Raw genomic sequence first — 23,129 nt, forward strand, 5'->3', positions numbered from 1 at the left:
TATTCACCTGATTAATGACGCATAACCCAACGTTTTGACTTGCCCTTCCCAGCAAGATAAGCTGGCATGTAAACAAATGACAGAGCGCAGCTCCGACCCCGACCCCAACCCCTCCCCCTGCCCTCACCAACGGTCCCGACACATGGTACAGTGAGAACCGACCAATGAGGGCTCCGAAACCTCCCCCCCCTGCTGGCCTCCAAGCCCCCTTCCAGTCTTATTACTGGATGCAGCTGCATCCGCTTAACAGGAACCTGAGACCCCACCCCCCACTTCAACCCCCCAGCACACATCTGATTATCTGGGCGAGCAGGGTGGGGATGGGAGGCGCAGGGTTTTAACGAGCACAGGAGTAGAAAGTGCTTAGTAGAAGGTCACCCACCTCGTGCTCCCAGCAGGGCAACTTCTAGCGGCCTTCAAACAACCCCGAAAAGGCCTCGAATAAAATTGAAGCGCAGTGCCTGTAAGTGTTGGGGGCCGCACACACTTGGTATCGCTGATCACATTGCCCAACAATAAGATTTGCAAGATGCCTCCTAATGGGTTAAAAAGCACAACCCTGCTCTCCAGGATTCTCAACACGGGCAGCACAATTACTGGTCAGGAACAGAACCACAGGCACACCAGAGGTCTTGAGAGGAAAGCAACGGTAACGGTAAATGCTGCTTCATATCCACTACAGTACCAATTTGAAAAATTACCATCTGGGCGATGTTTCAGAGCGTCAAGTGTTACAAAAAACACTAAGAAGTCATCATTCATACCAGGTGCAATTACTGTTTTAAACTCTAATGTGTGAACCCCTTCAGAGTATTGTACTGGTCGCATACAATATATACACGCAGTTTACACTTGAATATTATGTTTTGCACTTTAATCTTTTTTATTGTATGATATTATATTATATATGTGTGCATTGTATATACACTTTTATTTTAGTGTGGCAAATATTCCACTGTACATGGATGATCAAGTCGATTCTGATGCCAATTAGCAGTGCATCTGTAACATCCCTTGCAAGAACTTGCTTTATTTCCTTGAATGGTTCATTAATAACTGGGATGGACTGGCATCCCGTTTAGGGTTGCTGGGATAGGCTCCGGCTCCCATAGTGGATAAAAGAAACCTATATTGGACAAAGTGGAAGGATAAAGAATGGCTGGACATTTCAGCAAATAAACATTAAGAAAAAAACCTCTGGAGCAAAAAATCCCTTACGTACATCACATGGCATCTGCCACCGTGAATGGAAAACTGATGGAAGCTTGATTCAGGGATAGAAACGGTCAGCATAAGAATAAATGCCGTCAAGTTCTTCAAAAAAACTCAACTGAGCTGCAGAACAGTCTTTTGGCAAACAGGCATGCACTCTCCTCCTTAACAGGCTTCAATAGTGACTGGCTTTCAAAATTGTCCTTCTTGAGCTTTTTAAAGGAAGAGAAAGCGCATTTCTGACTCATGCTAGCAAAATACATGCGAGTTAATCCCGTGAGATTTCTTCCTCCTAACTAAACTGCCCCCATTGAAAGATGGTTTCAAAAGTGCTGAAATGATGGTGAGCTTCTTGATATCAACATTGTGGTTCTTAAACTCGGCCTACTTCACCAATGAGCAGGGGAAGTAGAAACAGCACTTCCCTGTGAATAATAAACCCCAAATTTGTTCTTCAGATTATCAAATGCTCTATGCTGATGGGCATTTTTTTATGGTAAATACAAAATGCCATGTTGGCTTTTAAGCAGATGGATAAAGGAGATTGCTTTGGAAAAACACAAATGGATGAAATTTCCTAGCCAGGCCTTTGTTTGGAATTCAAGGCACTTTGAAACATGGACACTGCCATCTTGCACCCCTAACATTTGTACAGAGTTTATCACATGATCAATCCTCTATTACATCACTGCTGGCTTTCTTACACGCAGCTATTGCTGAATTATAGGGAAATACTCTGATCCTCTTCAATTGCACAGCGCAGATGCAGGATCCTGCATCGACTCTTATCTTGCCATCAACACGTACCACGCAGAGAACAATTACACTCCGCAGACCGAATTGGAGCCACAGGAAGAGAACAGGCACGTCACAAATGAAACGGGAGCTTCTTTCGCCCTAAAGGTCTGCTCAGCCTGCTCGCGCCAGCGCCTACGCAGTTTCAGGGAAACGCCATCACCAGAAGAACCCACTGGGCGTTCTGGGACATCGATCGCTGGACCTTTCTCCACCCCTCGCTGGAGAAAACTCTCAGGCTTAGCTTTTCAAAAAGAAAGAATTCAAACCGGCTCCAGGAAGGGAGTGTGTGGATTACAATAATTACCTGTAATTATTGTACTTTACCGTAGCATCTCGTAGACACTGCTCGCTTTCTATAGTGCTGTTCTATACCTGTGTAACAGCGTGCCAATAAAGTTTGTTTGTACCACACTGTACCTGACAGCTTTTGTTTAGCAACTAAGGGAGAATACTTGCCCTCTGCTAGTTTTTTCCGACTCCCACAGGCTGTCTGAAAATAAAGCACGTCGCATAAAAACAACCGTTACCTGTACCTTTGTAAACTGCGCAGGCCTCAAGCCCTGAGCACGTGTTGCCATGGCACCCAGAAACTGCAAAACGTGTCACTCTGCGTGTCAGAAGAAACCAAAGACTTAGAGGAGCAAAGCTAGGCCTTCTCTACCAGTACTTTCTGTGACGATCTGCAGTAAAGACCACATCATTCTCAATTAGATTACAAGAACTCTGGCCAATTAATGCAGTGAATCCCCAGAATATTGAGATGAAAATAAGCTTGTCCACGAAGGGCAATCATGCCTGTCTTAGTTACTATATGAGTTACTATACACATGTTTAATGGACTGAACTGAGACTCATCCACCAACACCTATTCTTTGTGTAAGCAAATACACACTAGCAAACATACGCAACACAAGTACCTCAAGCATTCTGCCACAAAGAGGGATTTTAAATGGAATTCCCCTACTTTTTCTGAAATGAAAGAAATTATTATTAGTTCAGTAAACAAATGATAATTTCCGTAGCACCTGGAGAAACTACATGCCCAGGGCATGAGATGAGTTTTTCTCAATTTTCAGTCTGAGTAAGCAGGACTTGAAACTTTTGACCTCTGGTCTGTAACTGTCATCTACTTCATATTTGCTTTCTCACATAGAGGATGGTGGTGGGGCGGGGTTTCATATCAAATCTCATCAAGCAAAAAAAAAAACAGCTCGTGATATTTATATACTTAATAGATTTGAGTTTCAACTTCAACTTCAGCTCCTAAAATGTTTCTCGATAATTGAAAAACAATGTTAGACATGAAAAAACCGGCACACTTTCTAACAACAAAAACGGTTTAAATTAATATTTGATTTTCAAATTAAAATCAAAACTGGTTTGAATTTCAGTCTTTTCCCCAAATAAACTGACATTTCCAAAACCTTTTCACATTGCAGTTTAGCAATAGGCTTGAAATAATTTACACACCCAGTGCTGAAGTCTTATGTAGGAGGGACACCCTGTCCCATCTCGCTGAATTTTACTTCAGCTGACCTCCCACCTTCAATCGATATTCCAAGATTAGACCTAGAAAATTCCAGAATAATCAATATAATTGTCAATTAGATGCATAAATATGAGCATTGGGCAAGATTTGCTTTAAAAAATATCCTATGATATGCACAGTACTATTGGATCAGTTTTATTTCCCCTCCAATGGCAAACACTTGCCAACTCAGAAGCTTCCAGATCACAGAGAAGCATCCATGTTCCTACAGAAGCATGAAACAGCATGTATCAGTTCTGCCTGGAATACTTGACCTCTCACCCCAGAATTGACTTTAAATGATGCAGGGGTAGGGCTGACAGCAGGGAAAGATGCCCAGTGGGGGCTTAGTAGAGACATCCTAATTACTTAGGGCTCAAATCATACAGACAGCCATGCCACTAGGGACAAAAGCCTAGTAAAAATAATACTGCCCACTGTTCACCTGCACTCTCACAGCATAGAAATGGCAATTGGACACATCTGGATACAGGGAATCTTTTTATAATGACATGGTTTACTCAGGTTCCCAACAGCTTTCTTTGTGAGCGCTTCTGTTCAGTAACATGCCATCATTGCTGCAATCAGACAGGTCAGCCAAAACGTCTCACTCCAGAACAATGCCTACTGCAGCCCTCCTAAACATTCAAAGGCCTTTCCTGAGCTTATTCTCAGCTCCCAAAAAGCCCTAGAACATTAAAAGGAGAATGAAAGCCAAAAACAGACACACAGGAGAGACAAGCTTGCATTTCAAGATTATACTCTGAAGGTGTTGTAATTGGAGACAAATACCTACTGAAGTTGCGGGAAGTGTTCAGAAAACTAATGCTGTTAGCGAGGATTAATAAGCTGCCCCAGGAAACAAAAGACCTACAGGCTCCCATCAGCAGGCCAGGAATAGACGCCTGTGCGTGCAGATCTGGAAGGCCATTAGAGGAGGAGCCGGGAATCTGACCAAATTAAACAGCTGTGACGGGTATCGGATTTATATCTCCAAGGCCTTTGACACAAGAGAGGCCCGTATAATAGATGGTTGTCACGGAGTCTGGTCGTCGGGGCAGGTGACCGAGTTATTTGGGTTTCAAGCAGGGCTGTGGTTGGAGGCCCGAGCACGACGGAGCTCTGAGACGACAGCAGCAGGCAAGAATCGTTTGGCCAGAAGTCCACCAGAACTGGAATTCTGCACCAGTAACAGGTGTCTGCTGATACATCAGCGACTGAGACCACCGAGTAAGAACACACCTCAAAATAGTACACCTTCTAGACGTGCCAGAAGGAAAGAATTAGGAAAAATTTGGTCAATGACAAATCTGCATCCAGAATGGTGAAATGAGGAATTTCACCTGGTCAAGCCTATATCATCTGACTGAGATAAGGATCTTTACCTTTCCACTGGGGACACGCTGTGCATGTAATGAATTTACTCTATCACAGGCAACCTGCAAGGGACGGAGCGACAGGCGAGATGGAGCGATTACTTTTAGAATAGGTACACCCCGCTTTGGGCGTTTCAGAAAAGCCTGCAGCTACGATAATCGTGACATCCTATCACACCAGCACAAGTCTCTTTAGCAACACAGACGTGATAAGGGTTCACAATGGGGAAAAAAGCAGCCAGTCAGATCTCCGCCAGCTTGCTTGCAGCACTGCAGTGACAAGGAAGAGCTTTAAACGTGTCACAAAGATGCATTGTGCAGATCAGAACAGACACATGGCTACTGCCCAGTGAAGCTTAGCTAGAAGTGCGCTGCATCAGCTCGGAGCCCTCCTCCTCTCCTTGGACCCCCCCTCTTCTGGGATGATGGGAACCGTCACGGCACGTGGCCCAGACCCACCAGTCAATAGGTGAATGGCTGAGCGCTTAACCCCCCGTGACCCCTGATTTGTCCTCTGCTTGTCAGGCTGTCCTCCCCTCTCCCCGGTGGCGTTGGACAAAGAGGTGAAATCGAGAGGGAGGGTGCCTGGGACATTCTCACCGCCACCCCCAAGCCCGACTGCCCAGCCAGCTGACAAAAGCACAGCTTGTCACACTACAGCCACCCGAACACAACAGTAGTGGCCCTTAATTAGAAAGGCGTACCTAACGCACCAAACGCGGCTGCATTGCTGCTGTAGTGATCAGGATGTATCGCATACATCAGGGAATGGATGATTGACTGCAAGATAGTGTTAGGAACCCCTCAACCCAAAAGTACAGAGCCATTTGCCAGTAGTATGGCTTACTGATGACAGCAATACGTTTAGTAGGGTGGCACCAAAACCACAGATTCATTACTCTCTCAGCTCCTTCAGTCTTCAGAGCACCTCAGATTCACTTACAGTCCCCTTGTTTTGATTTCACAGTTTTTAGTAAACCGGTCAAATCCAGCAGTACTCACTATAAAGTACGCAGTACTCATACACCCTCTCGGGAGAGCAATCCCCGATGGGTTATACTCCAGCTGCCCATTCGATCCTATACTGCCAGCAACGCCCCCAGCCACGAAGCCTCACAGACACAAATAACCCGCGGGAGTCCACTGAGGAGAGCTCGGCAAGGACAGGCTGGAATCTAACCCCCAGCCTCTCCGTTTCCTCCCAATACTCCTGCTTCCCTTACCTTTCCATCGGCCTCTCTGCTAGGCTGATTTCCACCTCTCCAGGTTTGGCCTGCATCACTCTCTTTTTGAGGAGGCTGTACTAAGAGCTCTGTAATACTTCCCGGGATATAAGATGCTCCACGTTTTTGTCAGATCTCCAAGCTTAGAGTCCGGTGATGTTTATATACAACCTCCCCTCTTCCTGAAGCTAATCTGTTACCCATGTGGTCTTACAAACAGGCCTGTTAGCTCACGCCTACCTTCATTATTAAAGCTAGTCCTCTCTGCTTAGTGGCTGTACACTGCAGCCAGTGCCAATAAACCACTACGTGTTAATTAACTGCTACTGTTAAGTGACGATTCAGTAAAGAGCTGCTTTACCTTGTGGAGTAAACTACTGTCTTTGGATACCATATCTGGCACCGAGTGGAAATGTATTCTGAGGATTATTAATTCAGAGCACGTGTTGCAGAGGGAGGAATGGGTGATGAAAAAAAGATGAAATCCTTGTTCAACGCCAAAAAAAGTGGCCAATATATTACAATAACTAAAAAGTGCTTTCAAAGCCAAAACTGATTTTAGAAGAATGGTGTAATCTGAAGCAACAACCACTACATCCACTTAAACACAAATATATTTTAAATAAATACAGTATGTACCTAAATATAGATAAGAGCTTCTGCAGTAAGTGCAGACAATTTTAGATGGGGTTCACAGGAAACCAATCTTTTGCTTTTTTATCTAGTGGCTTTGGTGTCCTGGATGTGTGTGTACCAGGTGTCAATGCTACTCTTTGTGTTCCTACTCTCCTGTGTTGCACCACAATATGACATTTTTCTAGGTCCCGCTGTCCCCTGATCTCAAGCTCGCCCCTACCCTCACAGGCTCAGATCCATCACTTATAACCTGATTTTCTTAGCACTTCCATTTTATAATGCTTTTATTGTACATGCATATCATCATGGCTGGGTGCTCTGGTTTCCTCCCACTGTCCAAAGTCATGCTGATGGGTGAATTGGCCCTGGTGCGAGTATATTCCGTGTCTGTGTGTGCCCTGTGACGGACTGTCATCCCGTCTAGCGTGTAGCCTGCTTTCTGGGTTAGGCTCTGGCTTCCCCATGACCGTTAATTGAATTAGAACAGAAAACGGATGGATGCATGCCATCATATCTAAGGTACTGATCATAAAGATAAGCTGCCCCAGATAAGAGCATCTGCTAAGCTCCAGGCATCGAGTGAGGATGTAGTCTATTGGAAGACAGATGATACATATTTTGGAGCCAGTTCAGCAAGGGGTTCCACGCTTACTGACGGCCACATTGCACCCCATTACTCAGTGCTTGGGGACCTTCAGCTTCAGGAGGAAAATCGAATCGATTCGAGCCAGAATACTGTATTGATCCCAACAATTATAGGGTGCTGGTGTTAAGGAGGGGGTGTGTTTCAGCAGTCAATCTGAATCTTACCCCATGTATCCGTTTTATTGCAAGTGCTTAGACTGGGGCAAGTACGAGGTTGATCACTCTACAGGTAGGATGTACCAAAACTCGCAAACAATGCACTAGAATTAGCTGCTCCTCACGCTTGGATCTGATTTTTTTGGCTCATGCAATGCTGACCAGGCACCTCCTTAAGTGTTCTCACTAGCAAGAAGCTGGGAGTCTTCTGTAGCGAGTTCTGTTGTATTCAGTTAAATGGCAAAAGCTATAAGCAGATACAAGAACAAAGATTCAAATGGCATTAACAAATCAAAGAACAATGTACAAATGCACTCCCGCACTAATGCTGATCTACTGACTCAACGCTCAGATACATGGAATCCCTCCCCGCCTCCGTAAGATATATTCTCACAAAAATCCCAAGTATTCGCATCAGATTGATTCACTGACAGGCCTAGGGGAAAACAACACGCTTTATTAGCTATGACGCATTAGGCTGATGGCACGCAAAGCCCTTTTTTTTTTCTTATAAGGGCCTTCTGTTATCTCGGAAACTCAAACACGAGGTGGCTCTCGGAGGTGACCGGTGCCAAAAGACGCACGCCCACACCCCGGCTGTACATTTTACTACCTCTCAGAATGTAAAGGGGTCCTGAAATAGTAACTCCCTGGCACAGGAGCACAGTCAGCGGAACGCTTCTTCATCGGAGAAGGTACACAGGTACACGGGCCGCCCCAGCAGGGCTGCTGCTCAGAGAGGCTGCCGCCGAGGGGAGAGCGAAATGTGCTGGCGCCCTGGCCTTTACGTAATCTTTGTTTACATTCTTGCTCCCCCTTCTGTGCTGATTTTGAGCTGCTGCCAATTCACAGAATCCCCTTGGCTGCAACGCGCTGACATCAGCCTAACCCAGCAAGTATTCGCTGGACGCCTTCCAGCACACTCTCTTGCCTGCCAGGAGAGCTACACTGATTCGCTTGGCTGGAGTTCAGGTTCTCTTTTTCCTCTCTCATTCCCCTCCTACTCCCTCTCTTCCTCAGGCGCACACTAGGAAGTGTTTAATACAAATCTTTCCGCACTCCCCCCCAAACACCACGCTCCATTAACGGTGCTCACCTGCATGCCCAGCTATGGTGCTGGACGTACACAACGCATAGACACGCAAAAGGGGTTATTACAGCCCTCCTCGGTGGAGAGCATTCTACATAGATGAACAAAAACTGCTGAAAGCAATTCATAAAGGAAGTGACGAGACACTGCACAGCAATGCAGCAGTTTTTCACAGGTTTCTCACTGTTGCGCCACAATTTGCTTCCCCCAGCATTTCCCCAAGGTTCTGCTTTTTGTGCCAACAGCAAAAGAAGCCGTATTGTTGGAAATATTTATCTGGCAATCATGTCGTCAAAAACAAGAGAATCTCATGCTACAGGTACAAAATCTGTGCACAAGAAAGCAAAATGCTTGCTTATTAACGTTTGCAAAAGGCAAAGTCGGAATTTGCAGACCTGCCCACTTCCACCTGTGCTGCCCGATGAGCGTCCTTTAATAACCTAATGCTCACAAAACTTTGGATTCAACTGTGGGGAGAAAAAAAACGCTTGAGAACATAATTTGATTTAGTATACCGAGAAGAGAAACCAGAAACCTTAACTAAGACATTTCTCAGTATCTAAGCCTGCAGAGAGTGCTGTCCTGTTTTGCGCCGTAATTGCTGTACAGGATAAAACAATTATTCCGGTTGACTCAAAGAAGGAATCGGTCACAAACTCCCCCCCCAAAAAAATCAGGTGATTTCTCACAATAAAAACGGATCTGACTGTTTTCTTGAAGACTGGAGTTAGCGAAGCTCCTTTTTAACCTATGTTAGGGGCCAAGGAAGAGACACCATGTTCTGGTCAAAGAGAGCACACTTCAGTTACTTCTGCTTATTTAAGACAGAACCACTACATGAATATTCAGAAATATGGTTCTCGGTAATGCAATAAAAAATAAAAGTATTTAAGCACAGCTTAATGTTATTGGAACTGATTTTTGTTTTACCATACACTTCTTCTGGCTGTCTTTGCTTTTTGAGCCAAGTAAATACCCACAGGCAATTCAGTAGCTGTACAGTTGCACTCATTGTAATGGCTTGGATGGAGTGATTTAAAGACCCTTAATAAAAGCCTTTCAAGAACTTACATTTTTTATTTTAGCAACTGTTTAAAAGTGAACATTTTACAATTTGATCTCCACGGAGAAGGGAAGAGAGGAGTTTCCTGTTCCACACAGGAATGGGCATTCTCCCGTCAGCTTGACTGATGGCTACAGAACCAGTTTGTTTGGTGTAATCCCACTACAGGCTACACTTTGCAGTCACTAACGAAACGAGCTTCAGGCCACCTGCCATTCTGCGGTTTCAGCAACAGGGGGGGTGGGGACTAGGAGGGGTGTGTCACGCAACGCCTGCTGTTTCCCAATCTCCTGACTGCAGTGCTCCCGTACTATTCGGTTACCCAATTAGCCCCTGGCCCACAGAGGCCTCAAAGTGGTCAAGCCTCTAGTTTGGTCGGCCCGCCTGCTCTGATCAAGAGCTGGAACAACAAGTGAACGAACAATAAACGTCCTTTAAAAAGTGGCGACAGATTTTTGCAAACCAAGACCAAATGTTCCCTTTCTGTTCAGAAGGGCTACAGCTCCACTCACAGCGCAAGCCGCAAGCCGAACTTTTAAAAGACATCGCACCACTGCTTGGGGCGGATCCAGACACCGGCACTCCACACTCATGGTTCGGACCAACGCCAACGTGACGTGATCATTCTAAAACCTCAAGGCTAGTCCCTGGCTAATGGGTGCTGTTTAACACGCTTCAGGCCAATCACGGAGCACTCTGGAATGTGCAAGGTAGTCTCTCCAGCTAGGTCAGGAGCCGGATGGGATTATTACTGGCAAGAGCAAAACTCCATGGAATTAAAAGCTACAAAACACTGCTTTGTTCAAATGCCGACAATGTTTTGCACAAAGACAGAATATCCAGGTGATAAGAATAGTTACAATGTAAAAATACACCTACACTTACAGTACCTCTTTCTATAATGTATTACCTCCCTTTCTCTCATGGCTCACATGCCCGTGTACGTTAACTTGACTCTTTTATTGTTTTCTCTGAAAATGAGAAGCAAACGGAACAAATACTGAAAAGGACAAAAACTAAAAACGTGAATCAAAGGGCAGTCAAGACAAAGCAGAGAAATGGTCCCGAGTTCTGCTGAAGAAAAATTCATCCGATGAAATTTTAAGATATATGGGCTTTTCTTGACTGACATTTGCAAGCTTACAAATCCATTGAGACTAAGAGAGATTGACAGCTGCTGACTTTGGAGGAGATGAGAAACTGCGAAAAGAAAGACTAACTTTCAGGAAAGCAATAGACTATTTCGAGCGCAACAGTGTACTTAGTGTTGCTCAACCGTTTTCTAAAAGACGCAGCGGAAACAGAGGGTATATCCCTGCCTCAGTCTGGACATGACTGTTTCATTGACTTCAATGCCCCAACAGACAACTTTCCCAGCATGTTCAATGTGTGCCTGTCCAATGACGAGCCATTCCTACCAATTTACTTTCACAGTCAAAGTGGCAAAGTCTTTTACAAAGCAAAAAAAAAAATCCAATTAAAGAAAATTTGAACTTCACTTTCAAATAAAACGATGCAAACTGAAATAAAAATGCAGGTGCAGGAGCTGCACCACACCACTCGCAGCGAACGGACTGGTCAGCACGATGACCGCCACACAGTACCGGGTCCTGTTGACCCCATTCTGTTGCCGGCCACTGCCCTGCCCCCACCTGCCTGTGCAAATCAATCTTTAATGCTCAGCCCTCTATAAATACACCAGATAATAGGAGGCGCGATGAATTTTTAAAGAGGAGCCCTTCTTTATTATCCATCTGGGTTCCATCTGTCCTGCTGTTTTCATTTAAAATCGAAAAAAAACACAGGTAGGGACTTCAAAGGTTTTTATCTGTCCCTCCATGCCTAAGGGGAGGAGAGACAAACCAGGGGAAAATGCTTTTAATGCTTTCTCGGCGTTCGCAGTGAGCCATCTCCTAAATTAAATTACCCTGCCATCATTTAACTGGGGGAGGCTCCTATAGAAAAAGGTTGCAGATAATTATCAGCCAACCACCACACACAGCTCAAATGCATTCAAAACGAGGCGTTTGGCTTGTACTCTTTTTCAGAGGAGGATGACGGCCTGATTTCGCAAAATTTAAAAAGAAGAGAGAAAAACTGTCAGGAGATGATTTTCTCTTCTTCGTTTTCGTCCCGACGCAGAGCCAGGGCTTAAGTGCTCGGCCTTCTGTACACACTGGCTCCACACCCACCCCTCCGCGCCTCACCAAAAGGCGCACAGCATTCTGGAACACGCACCTGCCAGACCTGTCTCGCGTGGCAATTCTGAACAGGAAGAATGGTGCCTCAGTGCCAGACAAAGCGCCCTTCAAAAGGCACACACTCAGAACGAAGGTCGTGTGTAGAAAACCCAGGGCGGGCACTGCTGTTGTACCCTTGAGCGAGGAACGGCACTCGGATCACTTCCCTTAAATGCCCAGCTGCATAAATGGGTACAAATGCGAGTTACTTTGGATAATATTGTATGATGGATGAAAAAGCATAAAAACTTCCTGGGAACCCTCAAACCTTTCATGTAAGACAAGGTGCTTGTTTTCAGACATCAAACCAGTCTCCAGGATCTACACTCAAATATAAAACTCGCTCAAAGCGCTAGATTATTAAAAACAGTATTATAGAACTAAATTTTCACCAATGCAGGAAAAAAGTTCTAAAGCGTCTACAAGAAAATGGACTGGGGAAAAAAAAAAAATCACTGAGCACTCCTGTCCTTCCACGTTGATGCCCCCAAAAAGACTCAACTGACACGCATTGCTAAAAGGCTGTTTTACTTGCCTAAATGAACTCGTCTGTGTCATCATCAAAAGCTTCCAAGAACTTTGATAACGGGAATTGTAACCCAGATTATGGGCATCATCTTCGTTAAAGGCAGAATTTGCTTTCATGACCTTTAATGTATATTTTACCAGTAGGCTAAGTTAATCAACAACTGATCCTGTGTTCTCAGAAATTCCCCAGACATTCAGATGAAGGCTGGGAGTGATCAGGTCTCCGCAGGAATCACATGGCAACATATGATGAGTGTGACGTTTATAAAAATATCTCAGAGGAGCTCTGATAAATTGAGAACAGTTGGGGGAGGGAGGAGGGGGGGGGGTGATCTTCTACATGTGACTACCAAACCAGCCACTAAATATCAAGGGACAGGAGAGGGTGGCAAATAAACCAGAATGACAAACTGGTTTTTAAATTGCAAAACAGCCAGAACTCATATACCCATCACTGCAAACATTCTGAGATTTTGTTTGCAGGGAAAAAAAAAACGTTTTGCGGTACTCCTGGCTGGAGCTCTACAGTCTTGTTTGGGCACAGAAATACTTTTTTTGATACTGATTGGCTTGAATAGTTAAAAGTATTTCTGCTTTGGAGTAAAAAGGAGAAGCATAAGAAAATAATTTTCCACACCTCAAAAACAATCAATCAACTGACCTATCAATCCTTTGACAGCCACCATAAGCAGGCATTGGGAGAAATTTGCTAGAGGCAAATAAGAGCTGTTTGCTTTCTCACGTCTCAGCCACGAATTCAGCACATTTAAAGAAGGGAAATACAAAATCTGGCGGCAGAGCTAGAAATTTTTAAACTGTCAGAGCAGATAATGTCTGGACTGAGTTGTGAAATGAGGTCAGTAAGTGTCCGATAACTATCCACGTGGTTTGTAACATTAGATATTAATCGGCACGCTTATTTATGCAAAGCGGAACATGAATAGTACCTTCTTGATTCCTTTATTTCACACAGACACCCCCCTATTTACACTGCCTTTTCAGGCCGTTGAAGAATCTGGAGTCTACAGAGCACTTTCATTTCGAAATGGTCTATCAGCCCTTGACACGGGCTCTTGACTGCAGGGTCTGCTGCCGGAATGGGCAGATTATCACTTTGCCTCAGGCACATTCCTATTGCCCAGAAACCTCTCCCCCCACCTCCCCAAAATAAACCCGTCAACTTTAACCCCTTCCTCGCCAGCACTCAACTCGTACGAGAGAGAGCCCTTTCTCGCTCGAGTCTCCCCTCAGCCACTATGTGCCTTCCCTAAACTAAAGCTTCTAAACCTCCTTCAGTGTCACATTCAGCCTGGATTCCTGAAACACACCTTTTATTAGCTTTCCAGACACAATACTCCTCCCTCTGGTTGCATTTTAGCGACCCAAAATGCCCTTGTAACAGAGAGGTACTTGTCAGGAACGTGCAAAGCGTGTGTTTTTCCTGTCTCGGCTCAAGGCTATGAACCCCATGACCTCACACACAGGAGAAAACGAGGAAGTACAGGCTGACTCTGGCCCTGCCCACTGCTGAGCCACTCTTTTTTTTTTTTAAAGATGTCACAGGCACCACAGCCCTGTACCAGAGTTCAGTGCTGACTGGAGGCAGGCACGTCCTGCAAAAGCACCCTGAGCCTGCAGACATCACTGTATTGGCAAACTGCTGGAAGAGCCCCAGATGACTCTTCTACCCCTACTCTCAGAGGTAGCCAATGGTGCACCGTCGCCTGGGGGTCAGCACATAGCCCAGACTCAAACCTGCAACTCCGGGATCGTAGAGCTCAACCTACTCTTGGGTACTTTCTCTATCGTCTATCAGGATTGCTCAGATCCTGATAACTTTTCAGCTCCTAAAGATACATCATCCATAACCTCACGTCTCTCAGCCACATGCTTCAGGAACTTTTTTGTATTGCTCTTTCTGTCTTAAACTGTCAATGTAGCAACTTCCTTTACCTGTTGTTGCATCACCCTCTGTACATCCATTATTAAAAACCCTCAACCAGCAACCCAGAGCTATCTCAGAAACATAGGGCATGAAGCATGCATTTATAGACGCCAATTAACTTGACCAATATGCCTTGGAAGGTGGGAGGAAACCAGAGCACCTTGCACAAACCCACGTGAATATATGGAGAACATGCAAACTCCACACAGAGGGCACCCCAATAGGGAATCAAAAGGCAACGGTGCTAATGTATTTTACATGCATGCAGCACCCGCATTGCGCCATGTTTGCTAGCATTACTGTTCTTATCTTTTTGGCAATTACACCTTCCTTGCTCTTACTTGTCATCCTCTCTCTGGTTGCGTTTTGTACATGCACTCAATGTAAAACTGAGCAAATGCCTAAAGTCTCCCTAGATAAGAGCATGTGCTCAGCAATTAAGTAGCTGTAACAGAAAATTAAACGTTAAAGGGTACGTTCTGCAATTAACCAAGTGTTTTAAAGCTAACACGATGAAAAGTATTAAGGTGTGTGTGGAAAACTACTTTTAACTCTCATCCACTGCTCACTAACCTCCATTGGCTTCAGTAACACATCTTTGTGAAATTGAGCCCTTGCAAAATAAATAGCTTTTCAAGCCCATCAGACACAAGTTCCCTTTTTAAGGAACAGATGACCTGTCACTGTTTTTTTTAGAAAGTGTATTTTGATGTTCTATGGCTGTACATGACTTGCACATGCATATATTCCTGCAAAACACGGGTCAATATTATTCAAAATACTATTCGGGTTAAAGAGCACATCACAAGGACCGTATAACCAGTTCATCGTGCAAGACAGTTTGCAAGAATGACATGAGCCCCGTAAAAGCTTTTGCGCTTAATTTTTAATTGATGTTATTAACCACTGCGACTTCCTAAGAGCTTCTGCTTTCTAAACCTCAGTCTTGATCAAGAAGCTACATAAAATTGCTAACAGCTTTGTTGAGCAACAGGATTGCTCTGTGAAGTTTATTGCCATTTGTACAATGAAAAGTTTTTTTTTTTTAAAGTTTAGAGGTCCAGGGTTCATCCCAAGGTTAGACTGCAGATTGTGGTTATCAAAAGTCGATGGTTCATGATTATGAACCATCTGGAAATTAGACTGCAGATTCTCACACCACTTGCCCTAGAACCGTGATGAAAGACTGAGACTACAAGACCATCCCAGTTGCTGCTGAAAGCGGCCCATCAGGGATTAAAGCAGGAGCCCATTAAAAGCAGCACCTGGGTGTGGCTTGGGGTGGTTGGCGGGAGGAGTCAACCGCACTGTTTATGGAGACACACCACAATAACACGTTACTTGGCAACTGCTGTGGCAAAATCCTTCAAGCTACTTGCAACTACAAACAAGAACTAATTTATAGAAGAAAAAATGCCACCACTTCCCTGCAAAATAAAAATTGTTACTTCATCGTTCATGAAGGATCTCTCCGATTCACACCTGTTGCTTTATTGCACATTAGTTTGCACACATGGATTGGCACTTCAGATATACAGTTTCTTTTTCAGCCGCATGAAGAGTGTGAACACTTGGGAAAACCGAAATGGATTATATTGCTATGTAATGGGAATTTTCTCCCCATCCCTGTAGTACACTGTAATGCAGAGAGAGGGTTGGATCAGAAGAGCACGATGGCTGTTCGGACAGGTGCTCACTTTCCAGTGTCTGATGGTATCTTACCACCCTGATCAGTCCCGACAGGTCTTAGCCCTCAGAAACAAAAGTGCTCCACAGCCAGGACTTGCACCACAGGATCACGAAAAATGCCTCAACCTGCCCGTGCAAATAAGTTGCAACACATACACCTTGGCTATCCATCGGAAAATGAAACTCCGCACCCAAGACGTGGAATAAATGATCTCGTGAAAGGAACCGAAAAAATTCAAACCGACAAAACAAGACATACTGCAGGGCTGTCCGTCTGTCATCGCTACCACAGGCTGCACTACTAAACAGAAAACCGATAAGAAACAGGTCGAGGCTGTTGCAAGGCAGAACAGCCCTCACAGACCCCCTGCTCCTTCAGGAACTGGCTGCCCACTTTGCTTATAATATCTGGCTTACCAGATGCTGCAACAACCATTTAAATTAGAATAAATCAAGGACTCTTATTGGTAGAGTGAGGTTAAAGCCATGGTATATACCTAGGAGCTCTACAAAGCTGTTCCGGACCCCAGACGCCTGGGCGCACAGGGTTACCTGTCTGAATTGCTCTTCGTAGGTCCAGTCCCCATGGTCCTGGCCGCCCAGCTGGCTGTGGGAGCCCTGCGGGGGCAGGGCAGGCACCCGCGCCTCCTGGTCTCCGACGGGCCGGGCTTTCAGCAGCTGGGAGTGGGGGTGCAGCTGCCGGCGGGGCTGCAGGAGCACCCCCTTGCCTGGCACCCCCTCCCTGCCCACCGGCACCCCCTCGTCCGCCAGCTCGTCGTCGTAGTCCTCCTCCATCTCGCCCTCGAAGTCCTCCTCGTCCCACTTCTGCTTTCTGTTCCGCAGAGACACACAGGAGAGCCGGTGATGGCCATTTTAAAAATTCTAGAAACTTAAAAAGGACTTTAAACGGCACCCAGGATCCTACAAATAACTTCTCCGCCCCTTGACTAGACCAAGCTGGGCTCTGTTTTTTTTACTGGCCCCAAAATCCGCCTGACTTCGCAACACCCTGAGATTCTCTAATAGGCTGTAAACCACACTGAAGTTTGAAAACTCTGTCTCATGACTTGATCCAATATCGCCATTTCTATACTGTCTGAATGTAATCAGCAGACTTTACAGTCCCTGGCTCCTCCATTGATCAAAGAGCAGCACCTTTAAATCAATTTTTCCCCCGATTTGATTCACTGCTCTATTCCGACTTCCTGAATGTTGTGAACGAGAGCCTCATTGTGGGAAATAAAAAAAAATGTATGAAAAAACTATTTGGCATCACACCCAGCTTTGGGAAGCGATTTGTCCTATTAAAAACACATACTTCAAATACTTCACTACTTTTTCAAATTTGTACACATGCAATGAAGCGCACTAACTTCACAATGAGGTATAGTTCTGCCATGACGCACACCAAAAAAAAAAATACAGGAGCTTAGCCTTTCCTCTTTCATTTTCTGAAAGCGCTCATTTTATGAAAACCACATTTTGTGATCAGGATCAGAGATCTGTTTGCTGGTTTAACCCAAGGCACAGATGTACTGTAGCATATCATGAGGTTCAGAAGCAGGGAAAGAGCTCTGAAGAGCCCACACACCAACACAGCCTGACTGAAATAGAGCGACTTGCTCCATTTAGAATTTGGCAAGGTTTCTGTCCAGCTCCAGCCTGTAGCCGAAGTGTCTGACCTCACACCTAACCAGGGACTAAAACTGACAATAACTGGAAAGCGGCTAACACTTTCGATCCTTGATCGACACGGTTTACAACCACACAATGACAAACGCCTTAGTTTTCTGTTAGAAATGTGTAGTCATTCATAAAACTCTAAGCTCCTCCATGCTTACAGTCCCTCCCATGGCTCCGCTCAGCTGAAGCTACTCCTGTGCTCGCTGGACCTGGGACTAAATCTCAGACTACCGGTGACCATGCCTTTTCATCACTGCTCCTTGGTCATGGAATATCCTTCCTGCATCTCCTCAAGAGACTAATCCTCTGACTCTCATCAAATCGAAGCTCAAAACTCACCTGTATTCCAGAGCCTGTTTTGGTTGCCCTATCTGTATGAACTAGTGTGCCACTTATGGTTTTTTTTTCTTTTTATCATCTCGATCACTGTGTACAGTGGCCTTGGGTTTGGAAAAGCAGTTTATTAATAATAGCAAAAACATGCTAGCAAAATTAAATGGTCTCAGGTTTTCAATAAGTCAAACTGCAGAACTTTCTAAGCTGCAGCAACTCAATTCTCTTGTCTCGTCTGTTCATCACTTCTTCTCATTTAACAGCAAATTCAATGTGCAGGTCTGTTTCCCCATCAGGAACCAGGATTAAAAAGTTGGTGCATTTCAAGTAAGACTTTACTCTTCCTTCTAATTTCCTCCAAAAAATGTGAGGATTAGGAGAATTTTACAACTATTATTTTCACTATCCCGAAACTGATTTGCAAAGATTTTCTCTCACTTCAGTGTAACAGGTTCTGGGACTTGAGTCTTAACGATACAATCTCAATGACTTGTTTGCTTTCTCAGTTGGGGTTTTGATCTTTATGGGGAGTTCTAGTACACTGCAGGGACTTCTGAGCACTGCTCTTTGCTTTCAGGGAACTGGAGGTGTGGTCCTGAAATAAACGATTAAAATCTTTCACATACCAAAATGACACAGTTCCATTCCTAGAATAAAAGACATACCTAAAGTTTTTTTTTAACAATAAGAACAATCTGCATTACAGGATGTTTTATTGACTCTCTAATTGAAAGGTTTCAGCTTGTCTTGTTCAACCAAAATCCTTCAATAAAAACTGAGGCATTTATATGGGACCGACCATATTAGCATCATTTAGGGGTCCAAAGTCTTGTGCACCCGTAAATGATGAAGACAACCTAGATGAACCATTTTCCCAAATCCAAGAGCTTTTCAAGAACTTATCTCCAGGATGCGATTGTTTGTAGACTTTGCTTTCTAAAGTCTGTGGTGCATATCTGTAAAGCTCGCATGTCAATTAACACGACAAGGGCAGGAGGGAGCTTGCTTTTACCTCCAACGTGCAGCAAAACTGACATCAACACTAAACTTATTTTTTTTAAATAAGCATGCCAAATAAAAGTGTAAGATCACCATTTCCCATTACTGCGTAACCTATGATATGACATAACTCCAATGGGGTTGAGTATGAAAAGTATTTCTTCTGCTCAAAGGGGGCATCAATACGAGCTGGAAGTAGACACGAATGCAGGAACAAGGGATGTGGCTTTAAGCTCCACTCACATGTGCTCCTCCTCCTCCGAACCCATCATGTCTTTGTACTGATCCTCTCCGTCCTCATCCTCCTCCTCGCCCACACTGCTGTTCTCCGACAGGGGGCTGTCGGGGTGTCTCTGTAGCCCAGCTGCCACGGCCCGCATGGCCTCCAGTGCTGCCATCTGTGCTTGCTCCGCCTCCGGGGCGGGGCTGCTGCCTGACTCCTCCCCCAGGCCTTTGGTATTGGCTGGGGGGGTGTGCCGCACCTGTGATTGGCCAGCCTGTTGCAGCTGCTGCTGTTCCAGTTCCATCTGCAGCTTGGCCCTCTGCTGCCGGTGCAGGTTCTCCATTACAGCCTGCAGCTTCATTGCCGCAGAGACCCCCCCCTTATCCCCACGGCAACGGTCAACAGAAGTGTCCTTTCTGAGCGTGGTGGAGGCTTGGGGGGCCAAACGTCCAGAAGAAATAGGAATGGTGACTTTAAGAAGCGACCCTTCCTAATGAATGTTTCCCCGTCAGGAAGACAAACCTTCAGAGAACAGGCAGGCAAACGTAGTCGATGCACACTTCCACTAAACTGTCCGAATCGTCATTGAACAGAGAGTGCCGTAATAGGGTCTCCAAGTTTTTCTCCGCAGGTAGATCCAGGTGAGAGGGTGAGTGGATGGCAGTAGGGGATTATTCGGGGGATTTGGCCGTTCTTCCCTTGCCTGAGCTGGGCTGCCTAGTGCCGTACAGCATAGCCCAACCACTCAGCCCTGCTCTAGTGAAGTCACCTCTTGAGTGCGAAGAGACTGTCAGGCCCTGCCAAGGAACAGAGAAACAGATTAGGAAGGGTATGATGCATCTCGATAACCACAACTTCCTTTCAGTCCTCAGGCTGTTGTTACAGAACTTCAAGACGACTTTGGTTTTTTTTTTTTACACAATACCAAAAGTTCGGAGAGTACACAATACCAGTGTGGCTAAATGCACACGCAGAACAAAACTGATTAGTAGCCCAGGACAGAGCATTTAAAGCATACAGCGTCTTTTACCCAAATCAAAAGACGGGCAATGTTCTGCATCTTTAACTCGGCAGCACTGAGCACATCTAACAAAGTACTAAAACAGACGAAGAAATTAAATAAAATAAAAAAGACCATATGGACTATAAATCAATATTGCTTTTGACAGGCTGGTAGATTATGTATTCAAGCATTTATCATGACAAAATTACAAGGGGAGATACAACCCTTTCGCTGAATATATAGGACAGGATACACCACAGCCCTCGAATTGTGGGGAAGTGAAGAGCAGCTAGACCATAGTAACAGCTTTTCCTGGCCACTGCAGAGACCTCTCCTTGAAGCAACTCACAAGTGAAGAGATAGTCTGTTGATGTTTTGGCAATGTAAACTCCTTTATTTCAATTTACAATTAAGCAGGCTCTGTTAAACATCTGGACTCTGTCCCATACTTACTTCATCGGTCTAAAAAAAACTTAAAAAAAAAGGTTTGAACAGATGAAGCCACTGCCACCCCTTGATCTGCACGAAATGAAGAAGCCTGCTTTTTACCACACGGGATCAGAGGAAACGGGCTTGGTAATATTTCCTTAATTATTAATTCATGAAAAGCATAATTAGCATTAAGGAAGAGACTAGAAAAAGCTCACGTTACTTGAAATGTAGATTATTTTCCTTTAAAGTGGAAAAGGATGGGATCTTCACAGTCAATTATGGGTCAACCATTACTTACTCACAAGCATTACTGTAACATGACATGTTGAGCTAGTCCCCACCCCCAAAAACTGCTCTATACAAATCAATTCAATATAAACTTAACAGCTCAACACTCTTATAGAAAATGTCTATTAGAGAAAAATTAATCCTATACTCACTAGAGTCTTCAAGTCTTCACTGTGACCACAACTGGCAGCCATATTGGCCTGAATGTTTGAAAGAATATGAACAAGACGTATAGGATCCAATGTACACATTTCCTGTTGCCCCGTTTGTATGAGGACCAAATTATTTTGTTCTGTGCAAGCACAGTCTTAGTGAGAAATGTTTCAATGGACCGCTTAATTCTAGAAGCACACTCTGCAAATTTCAACGAGAAAGTCAACTAATTTTTCAACACAACCCTGCAGAGTGGTCTACTCCACCATGTCAGGTGACCCCACATGTTCTTCTGTGAGGAGTTTCACAAGGTGTGCGTTATCTGCCAAACCACTACAGATAAGCATGCCAGACACACATCAGAACAGAGGAGCACTACAGAGCCATAATCCCCAGAGAAACTGGCTCTCTTCACAGCGATGACAGCCCTATATATTACAGAACACGCCCGAATATAAAAACCCTTCCCCACTTAGGAAAAAAGCCCACCAACGCAGGCAATATTCTGCCATGCTACGCCTGTGAAAACCAGACTAAAGGTTTCAGCAAGACTGAAAGTGCCCGCTTGCAACTTCTTCCTAGCATGACTTGAGCCGCTTCAAAGTTTTGTTTTATTCTCAATAACCAACGGTGTAAAGTTCAAGCTGTGGTTAATGTTTTGTGAACGTAACACTTTGTCCACTTTTAACAAAGACCATCAGGTTAGGAAAAAACAAGCAATTCCAGGTTTTGCTCAAGAGTAGAGCTTCAGCAAAAATAATGCTGGAGTAAAAATTCTCATATTAAAGCTTTCTAACCTGCATGCACTGCAACCACAGTGCTCAAAACACAAAACACAAAGGGACACTGCCAAAGACACTTTAGTGTCACTAAAGCAAGTCTTGATGAAACGGAGGTCAGGAAGTCCATAGGATCCTCAGGAACAGTCCACAAAAAGATTTTTTTGTTCCATTCGAAGGATCTGTTGCAAATCAGTATCTCTTAGTCTTCATTTGGGCTTTTTAAAACCGTATACTTTGATTCTATGCCAATATGCATATCGGATCACAGTTAAAAGAAACGGCGCAAATATGACCTACTGTACCCAGATGAAAAATACCTTGTGTAAGGTGGAAATCAGAATTATACTTGGTTTCACCTTCAGCCTAAATACAAATGAATGGAACAAGTAATACGTTTATTCCATGCTGAAAAAAGAAGAAAGAAAACACGATGTTTCAGTCGTGGAGCCTTCTTCAGGTGTGAGAAAGACTGCCCTGTCTCCTTAAGCACTCCTAAGCCACAAATGGCAAAAAATAAACCCTGGGCATTCTTTGGCATGCAAAATATGGATTAACAATGTTAAGACTAACGCAGATGGTATATTTAGAATGTCAAAATGCAACTCGCTTATGTACCCATGGCATAAATCCAGAAGAAGCAGGTCAGTAGTTCATCTCTAAGGTGGCTGGAGCATCTAAAAATCTGACCCAGTTAATGTCAAGCGCCATTATAGCAGCAGAAACAGAACGTGCAGGAAATGGTCAGGAAAATGGAGAGCATCTTTCTGTAAACTTATGACAATAGTCGTGCAGTGGCATACTCAAATACATTTCTCATCAGAGGCATGTCATCAAAGTAAAAAAAAAATCATATTCCTGAGCTTAGTGATGCACTCTGCAGTGGGGAAGCCAGATTATTTCCTGCTAAATGTGAGCTCTTGTGGCTGCTGGTCTGGACTCATCCACTAATTGACTCTTGCGACTTACAGAGGCAGAAAACAAAGCAGCATTGGTTTACTGCCTAATTAAGTTAAATCACACCAAAAAGCCAATTAATTGAAAAGAAGCTTCAGTCAGAGGGGAAGGTGGCAAAGGGAAATATGTCAAACTAATTAAAGGAACTAT

The 23,129-nt window shown here is 44.5% G+C and overlaps 1 protein-coding gene across 6 annotated transcripts in view; it reads right to left on the minus strand.

Moving 5' to 3' along the window:
• The window catches only part of arid3a (AT-rich interactive domain 3A), a 62,720-nt gene that overhangs the window by 15,623 nt on the left and 23,968 nt on the right, over positions 1-23,129 (minus strand). For 5 of the 6 annotated variants that reach the window (XM_069186170.1, XM_069186171.1, XM_069186168.1 and 2 more), the window contains exons 2-3: positions 19,388-20,164; positions 16,682-16,961 (exon numbers count right to left, since the gene is read on the minus strand). In XM_069186170.1, the coding sequence (XP_069042271.1) occupies positions 16,682-16,961; positions 19,388-19,728 (621 nt within the window). In that variant the 5' untranslated portion in view covers positions 19,729-20,164. Of the gene's footprint in view, positions 1-16,681; positions 16,962-19,387; positions 20,165-21,242; positions 21,477-23,129 lie in introns of those variants that run through there. The other variant, XM_006639808.3, reaches the window with a different exon arrangement.

Source organism: Lepisosteus oculatus, chromosome 29, assembly GCF_040954835.1.
Source record: "Lepisosteus oculatus isolate fLepOcu1 chromosome 29, fLepOcu1.hap2, whole genome shotgun sequence".
Classification (NCBI taxonomy): Eukaryota; Metazoa; Chordata; class Actinopteri; order Semionotiformes; family Lepisosteidae; genus Lepisosteus; species Lepisosteus oculatus.